Source organism: Mandrillus leucophaeus, unplaced genomic scaffold, assembly GCF_000951045.1.
Source record: "Mandrillus leucophaeus isolate KB7577 unplaced genomic scaffold, Mleu.le_1.0 Scaffold419, whole genome shotgun sequence".
In the NCBI taxonomy this organism is placed as follows: domain Eukaryota; kingdom Metazoa; phylum Chordata; class Mammalia; order Primates; family Cercopithecidae; genus Mandrillus; species Mandrillus leucophaeus.
The window spans coordinates 656,022-664,932 of NW_012104465.1; the positions used below are offsets into that span (position 1 = coordinate 656,022).

Sequence of the window (8,911 nt, forward strand, 5' to 3'; positions counted from 1 at the left end):
GGTAAGAAGAATAACACTCAGTGCTTAGAGAAAATATTGTAATGCTAGCAGGTGTTAGAAAGGCAGACTGCTTAGCTCATGTTTCGCTTCTGCCTTTTCTAGGAAGGAAAATGATTTTCAAACTGAAAGATAGAAATACGTGAGAGAAGACAGAGCAGATAGTCTCTGTAAATAAGTTCAGGTCTCTAGGCTCTAACAGTTTCTTTTATTATCAAAAAAATAGTTCTAGCAGATGTAACTATAGAGCCATTTATTATTCTGAGAAAAATCATGGAGAGGTATAAGGAAACTGAGGCAAATATCCTGCCTTTCAAGAGGATAATGCAAAGAATAGATGTATTCACTGTGTGCTGCACATTGAAATAAATTAAAAATAAAGAATAGACACTATACATGGTCATTAGTGGTAGAGTTCTGGGACAGATTATTTGATAAGGAGATAGTAATCTCTTAAAAACAGTGGATTTATTGTGAACAGATTATTCCAAATTCACCTTAGTTCTCTCTATTTGTTTTGTTTTGTTTTGTTTTTTTGAGACAGAGTCTCACTTTGTCACCCAAGCTGGAGTGCAGTGGCACAATCTTGGCTCACTGCAGCCTCGACCTGGGCTCAAGCAATGCTCTTGCCTCAGTCCCCCAAGTAACTGGGACTATAGACCCACACCACCATGCCTGGCTAATTTTTTGTAGAGTGGGGGTTTCGCGATGTTGCCCAGGCTGGTCTTGAACTCCTGAGCTCAAGCAGTCTGCCCGCCTTGGCCTTCTAAAGTGCTAGGATTATAGGTATGAGCCACCGCACCCAGCCTAGTTCTCTTTTTTGTTAGCTTTATCAGACCCATAGATTTTCAGGGGTCTGTGTGCCACCTGTTTTTGTAAATAAAGTTTTATTGGAACAAAGTCGTGCCCATTTGTTTCCCCATTGTGTGTGACTGAGTGAGTTCAGGACCTGCTACTAAGACCATATAACCTGAAAAGCCAAAAAAATTTACTGTCTGGTCCTTCACAGAAAAAGTTTGCCAGCCTCTGGATTAGAGGAATGATATAGACTACATATCTGATGTAAGCAGGATAGTTGAACATTTGCCATAATATTAATATCAAAGGTACAGGTTATGAATTTACAATGGGCTGAGTAACTGTATCCAAAACATGTTAATAAATGATCATTTGTCAACCTGAAGGGAAGTCTTCAGGTATTGTGTCATGAAGATCTGTCCTTGTTTTTCTGGTCAGCATCTGGAATCATGGTTAAAGCCATTTCAGAAGGCATGCTTATTTTTGTAGATGACTCAGTACAGTTAGAAGACAGAATTAAAATTCACAGTTATTGCCAAAGCCAGGAAGATTAAATTCAGTTGTGATAAGGATTAAGTTATATACTTAAAGTATTTTTCAAAACAGAGGAAGTTGGGGGAATTACCTGTTTTGACAGTAGTCTATTAAAAAGGACTTTAATGGACTCGGTCTGAACAAAGAGAGGTGTTAGAAAAAGCAAAACATGCTCTCTTATGTTACATATCATGGCCTCCTGGTCTACTGTCAGACCCTACCTGGAGCAGTTGTTTTCATTTCTGGGTACCACAAAATACCACAGGTAGTACCTTTAGAAAGTAGAGTTTGTTCAGAGGAGAGCAACTAAGTTATCTAGAAACAAGGACTTTGGAGGAACAGTTGAAATAGCCAAAGATGTTAAGCTTGGATAAAGGGAAAATTAGGGAAATGTAAATGATAATTACCTTTAAGTATTTAAAGCCATATGAAAGAAGGTATAGATTTCTGTTTTGTGTTTCAAAAAGGAATAATTTGTTTTGGTCAACATTAGAATAGGCTGCTTTGTGAACATTTCTGTGACTAGAAATCATTCAGAATTGTTCAGGCACAGGAGGAAATTCTGTGGGAGAAGGGACTTTGCTCCGGACTACTTTAAAAAAGCTATCATTACATAATATAATTGAAATAAATGCAAAAGGAATTTGAGGGGGAGAATCACTGTAGACTGGAGTTACATGGAAAACTCAATAGGACTTCAGATGGACGTAAAAGGATATATAAGATTTATATAGGCTGAGAAGATGGCAAGACATTTCAGATGGGATTATGGCATTAGTGCCTCTTGAAAGCAGGAGTATATGCTGTAGTCTTGTGCAGAGGCGAATGAGGTGGCAGAATGACAAAAAGTTTTAAACATTGGGAATCAAAGGTCATTACTGGGGAGTGAAGGGAAAAGATGAACTTTTCTACTCTATATCAAGTTCTTAAGTGCCTGACACAGTCCCATGCATTCTCTGACTATTCAGGCAGATGAGGATTTCAGGGTCTTGAATTAGCATTCTCTGGAGGGTGAGGTTTGCTTGCCCTGAATTAGAGTTCTCAGGAGGGTGAGTCTGCAATTGGAGAATATTAAAGAGGCAGTGGCACTAAAGTAATTTTAACCTACATTCCAAAAATACCTCATTAGCTGTTTAGTTGAAACATTCTCTAATTTTTACTATTTAACAAGCATATCTCTAGTTCATTGTTTCGAAAGATGTTTCTTTAGAGTTCGTATACTGCCCTCTTCTATAAAGTGGGGGAAAAGCTCTATGATGGATCCCTTTTTTGGTCATAGTTTAAGACTTAGGTTTTGAAGATTAATGAGGAATTTAAAAGAGATATAGTAGCACTTTAAGGGCAAAACACTCTTCTATGTGAAAAGTTTATTCAGAAGAGTGCCAGGGAAGTGATATTGCAGAAAGGCTAAACTGGGGAGCACTGCAGAAAGACATGAAAAAGGAATCTGGAGTGGGAAATCTCTTGTCTGTTTAAGGGGAACAGCTGAAGCAGACTTGGAAATTAGAAAAAAATTACTTGTATAACCTGATCATATTTGTTGGTTGTGAGGAAGTAATTTTGTGAAGGTGGCAGGGACACAGCATATTTCATGTTCTAGAAAACTGCTTTTTGAGATTATGAATACTTGGCTGTTTATCTTTCACTAAGATGGATAAATGAAGCAGAGACATGAGCTTTTCTTGGAACTTCATAGTAATCCAGTGGCTGAGTAGGTAACAATGCAAATTTGGTATATGATGTTAATGTGTTTTTGCTACTCTGCTATTTGCTAGGAATGCTTTAAACTCCTAGTAAGTTTCATTTAGACTGATTCCAGTGATGTAAGTACTGATTTTTATGACATTCCATCAATTTCTTAAGTGGGTATTTTGTCTCAAATGTTGATGTTTACTTCTCTTTTTGAATTGCCTTTCATACAGAGCTTGGGGGACTCCTGAAGTATGTACGACCCTTCTTGAATTCCATCAGCAAGGCTAAAGCAGCTCGCCTGGTCCGATCTCTTCTTGATCTGTTTCTTGATATGGAAGCAGCTACAGGGCAGGAGGTAAGTGATATTAATGACAGAAAGTAGACGATATGGAGAAAAGTTTGTTTCCATGAGAGAAATGCCTGCCTGCACTTTAGTACTAATGTGGAAGGGAAAGCTGGGAGGACAGCACAGGACTTATCATGTCAGTTTCTCTTTGTTACAGGGCATTTGATACTTTGGGTTTGTTCCATGCTTTGCTTTGTAAGTGGAGATTGTCAGTGGTCCCTGGAATCCTCATTACATCAGGGTCACAAACTGATTCTTGTCTTTGAGGTATTGTATTGCCACACCTTTGTAATGTTTTCTGTGTCTGTGGTACCTTTCATCTCGTGTCACAAAGCTCCTTCTGAGCACTAATTAAGTCTTGTGGTACTCCTTCTTAGCATGTTTTGTGCTGCGTATATACCTTTATTGAGGGGTGAGCATCCATCCGTTTGTGTCTCATTGTGCAGAAGTGACTCTGGTGTCCCTGTGCGTGTCCCACAAGTTCAGACTAGACCCTGAGCTGTATTAAAGAGTGCCTCTCTGTAATCACTGAATCTTTTCCAACCTTCTCAAAGATAACTGTATTTTCTGCAATTCAGGAAGAGACACATACCAAAATTAAACATCATTCTGTAAAAAGTGGCAGATTCAAGCAGGGTATATTGTCATTGCTTGAATCTGTTTGTAGGAAGAATATAGTTGTTGTTTTTCTTACGGATATATTGATCAGTACTCATTGAGTGCCTGCTACGTGTTAGGCAGTGTTTTAGGTATTGGAGATACAGTTGTAAAAACACAGTCACTGTTGTCATGAGGATTATTTTTTAATGGGGAAGGCAGGCAATGAACAAATATAAAATGTCAGATAATGTAAGGGCAGAATTGCTAGTTGGTTGTATGTCTGATTGTTTGCTGTGGCCTCTGTGGGCATGAAAGGTATGAAAGGCCATAGTAGCGTATTGAATAAATGAGAATTTCAGAAACCTGGGACACATGGATCCCACTTTGGAATCATACCTTTTGTAAAATCTGGCTTTAATGATTCTTTGAATGCTGATTTAAACACTATATACTAACTTTATTTGTAGAAAATTCGTTTGTAGAGCAGTCTTCAAATTTATGTCTCTGACAAAACTGTTTAATGATAGTATATAAAAAATAGATGGCTATTTTGAATTAAAGTGTCAGTTATTTTAAGGAATATATTAAAAGTTATTTGGGGTATTAGTCTTAACTAACTTTTAAAAAAAATTATACCTTAAAAACTCATGAAAGTGGTACCATCCTTTGTTTGAAATAGAGTACCTTAAAATAGATTGATCAGTAAATGTTAATTTGAAACTGACTGATAAATGTTGCTTGGAAGGTTTTGGGCAGAAAAGTTAATTATGGAAGCTGCTCCTTTTTGCACACCGAAGTTTCTGAAATTATCCCTCCCCATAACCTAGAGCTCAGTGGGTAGAACAGCATTTTTTTTTTTTTTTTTTTTTTTTTGGCGATGGAGTTTCACTCTTATTACCCAGGCTGGAGTGCAATGGCACGATCTTGGCTCACCACGACCTCCGCCTCCCGGGTTCAAGGGATTCTTCTGCCTCAGCCTCCTGAGTAGCTGGGACTACAAGCATGCATCACCGTGCCTGGCTAATTTTGTATATTTAGTAGAGACGGGGTTTCACCATGTTGGTCAGGCTGGTCTTGAACTCCTGACCTCAGGTGATCTACCCGCCTTGGCCTCCCAAAGTGCTGGGATTACAGGCGTGAGCCACCGCACCTGACCTACATTTGTTTAATGATCATTTCTCCTATTCCTTTGTGGAAATCCATTCAAGTCATATTTTAGTGCTCTGCTATAGTTCACTAGTAGGATTTCCTGGACTTTGTCATGTGGCTCCCTGACTGGTTAGGCTGTCTCTTAACTGTGGTTGTATGTTGTCATTGTTCATTGCACGTTACATTTATATACATTAAAGACCTTTCTTCCTTTCCTTAGGGTGAAAGGAAACACTTTTAGGCATTGTATCATTTTATCATCAGTGTCATTTTAGTTTTTAGTAAAGGCTGTTTTTGTTTTCATTTTTTGAGACAGCCTTGCTCTGTTGCCCAGGCTGAAGTGCAGTGGCACAGTCTTGGCTCACTGCAGCCTCAACCTTCTGGAGTCAAGTGATCCTCTTGCCTCAGTCTCCTGAGTAGCTGGAACTACAGGCATGCACCACCATGCTTGGCTAATTTTTGTATTTTTATGGGGGGCGGGGTTTGCCATGTTGTCCAGGCTGGTCTTGAACTCCTAGGCTCAAATGATCTGCCTGCCTTGCCCTCCCAAGTCCTGGGATTACAGGCATGCAGCACTATGCCCGGCTAAAGCTGATATTTTTGATGGTTAGCAGCTTTGCTTTTATCAAGAACCAGAGTCTTATTCCACTAAGCAGGACTTCTTTTGGTAATTTTTGTGGATTATAGGTTATTTGCTTGTTTTGGAGCAAATTGTGGATTATCCAGATTGTCTCACCTGCACCTCAGACTCAATATGGGCAACCTCAACATCCAGCCATTTGTTTAATTTTGTCAATTCAGCTTTCTTCAGTTTCTCCACCTCTTTCGTATGTATTTGTTCTCTTTTTTTTTTCCCAAGATAGAGTCTTGCTCTGTCACCCAGGCTGGAGTACAGTGTTGTGATCTTGGCTCACTGCAGCCTCCGCTTCCTGGGTTTCAGCAATTCTCCTGCCTCAGCCTCCCAAGTAGCTGGGATTACAGGCGCCCACCACCACACCCGCCTAATTTTTGTATTTTTAGTAGAGATGAAGTTTCACCATGTTGGCCAGGCTGGTCTCGAACTCCTGACCTTGTGATCTGCTGGCCTTGGCCTCCCAAAGTACTGGGATTATAGGTGTGAGCCACTGTGCCCAGCCGTGTTCTCTCTTTACAACTACCATCTAGTTTGGTTCTTAATTATTTTTTATTTGGACTACTGCAAAAACCTCATGCAGTCATTGTCAGAGATACCTTACCAAATAGCCCTCTGATAATTTTATTCCTCTCCCTCTTCTCCCACAACTCAAACCTTCAGTGGCTTTCCATTGCCTGCAGAATTAGATAATTAATGGTTTTCTATAATACAACCCACTGCAACCTACTGCAGTAGTCTAATCTCCCAGGACTCTACTAAGCATATCAAACATGTCAGCCATGTTGGATGCCTGGCTGTTTGCTGAACAAGCCTGTATGACCCTCATGCTGTACTTTTCTCTTCCATAGCCTTATCTCAAGTTCCACCTCCTCTCAACTCTTTCCTTCCTGAGTTTGATGTGGTTTTAACTCTTTCAGTGACTCACATTGTATTTTGTACATGCTCTATTTCTGATTATTCTGCCTTGTATGACAATTGCTTTACACTTGCCTTATCTCCTTTACTGTAATATAATCTCACTCAGGTGAAGCACTATATGCCTTGCTGTAGCACAGAGCCTTCCTCATTCCCAGTACAGTTCAAATTCCTTAACCATGGCTACCTCTGACCACATCCACTATACTAGTCTCCTTTTACTTTCTTTACAGCTGTAATTACTGGCCTTATTGCCTTATGCTTCAAACTGTCTGGGGTTGGGACATTTATATACATATGGATTGCTGTCAGCTTGATCTTAACAGGGTTTTTTTCTTTACATTGTTTCAAGTCTTTGCTTACATCTTACATCTTACTTCCTCAGAGACTTTCCTTGATCAGCCTATCTTTTTTTCCTTTTAAAAAATATTTATTTTTTACAAAAATTAGCCAGGTGTGGTGGTGCATGCCTGTAATCCCTGCTACTCAGGTGGGTGAGGCTCAAGAGTCGCTTGAACCGGGGAGGTGGAGGTTCCAGTGAGCCGAGATGGTGCCACTGCACTCCAGCCTGGGCAAGAGTGAGAAGAGTGAGACTCTGTGTTAGAGTATACTTATATACTCTAAGTGTTGTATTCCTGGCATTTAGAGTACTTTGGCTTGAAGAAGCTGCATACCTTTTTGTTGAAGGAATGTATGGACTGTGCCTGTGCCTTCCCTATGGTAGATGTGCAGTGGTGTGCTCACAGCTCACTGCAGCTTCAACTTCCTGGGCTCAGGTGAGTCTTCCACCTCAGCCTCCCAAATAGCTGGGACTACAGGTACACACCACGACGTCTGGCTAATTTTTTTTTTTTTTGTATTTTTAGCAGAGATGGGATTTTGCTATGATGCTTAGGCTGGTCTCAAACTCCTGGGCTCAAGTGATCCTCTGGACTCGGCTTCCCAAAGTGCTGGGATTACAGATGTGAGACACCATGCCCAGCCAGGAAATACTTTGTTGAATTAAAGTCTGAGTTTATTGAATTGAGATGTAAGCATTGGGTGTTGTTACTACATTCGTTTAGGTAACTCAAGGTCTCTGACTTGGGGAAATAGGATATAATTTTTATTCTTAGTTCTTTTTTCTTTTCGAGATAAAGTCTCTCTCTGTGTCCCAGGCTGGAGTGCAGTGGTGTGATCTTGGCTCACTACAACTTCTGCCTCCCTGGTTCAAGTGATTCTCCTGCCTTAGCCTCCTGAGTAGCTGGGATTACAGGTGCACGCCACCATACCCAGCTAATTTTTATATTTTTAGTAGAGATGGGCTTTTGCCATGTTGGCCAGAGTGATCTTGAACTCCTGACCTCAGGTGATTTGCCTGTCTTGGCCTCCCAAAGTGCTGGGATTACAGGTGTGAGCCACCACACCTGGCTTTATTCTTAGTTCTTTTTTAAAATTTTTTGATTGGGTGTTGGGAAAGAATAGACAAGCAAGTCATAGGCGGATGGCTGTCATGGTAGTATTGAGACCCAAGGCAAAATGGGAAGTTTTATTTATTTTATTTATTTGAAATGGGGGTCTTGGTCTGTGGTCCATGTTGGGGTGCAGGGGTGCGATCGTAGTTCACTGTAACCTTGAACACCTGGGCTCAAAGAATCCTCCTGCCTCAGCCTCCCAAGTTGCTGAGACTACAGATGTGCACCACTACACCTGGCTAATTAAAACAATTTTTTGTAGAGATAGGGTCTTGCTGTGTTGCCCAGGCTGGTTTCAAACTTCTGGTCTTAAGCGATCTGCTTGCCTCAGCCTCCCAAAGTGCCTGGATTATAGATGTGAGTCACCGTGCCTGGTAAAAGAAGACATTTTAGAAAACTGTTAAGACAGCTAGAGTTTTGTGTTAAGGAGTTTGGTACTGAGAGTATAAGGGAGGGGATTTCCCTTGCTTTTTTCTATTTGAGGACTAACAGTAAGACAGATGTATCTGGCCGGGCACGGTGGCTCACGCCTGTGGTCCCAGCACTTTGGGAGGCTGAGGTGGGCCGATTGCGAGGTCAGGAGATCAAGACCATCCTGGCTAACCCGGTGAAACCTCGTCTCTACTAAAAATACAAAAAATTAGCCGGGCATGGTGTTGGGCGCCTGTAGTCCCAGCTACTCAGGAGGCCAAGGCGGGAGAATGGCGTGAACCTGGGAGGTGGAGCTTGCAGTGAGCTGAGATTGTGCCACTGCACTCCAGCTTGGGTGACAGAGCGAGACACTGTCTCAAA

The 8,911-nt window shown here is 41.0% G+C and overlaps 1 protein-coding gene across 1 annotated transcript in view; it reads left to right on the top strand.

The window, feature by feature from the left end:
- The window catches only part of PSMD11 (proteasome (prosome, macropain) 26S subunit, non-ATPase, 11), a 52,566-nt gene that overhangs the window by 20,538 nt on the left and 23,117 nt on the right, over positions 1–8,911 (top strand). Inside the window, exon 3 of the mRNA XM_011992870.1 lies at positions 3,252–3,376. Within this exon, the coding sequence (XP_011848260.1) occupies positions 3,252–3,376 (125 nt within the window). The remainder of the gene's footprint in view (positions 1–3,251; positions 3,377–8,911) is intronic.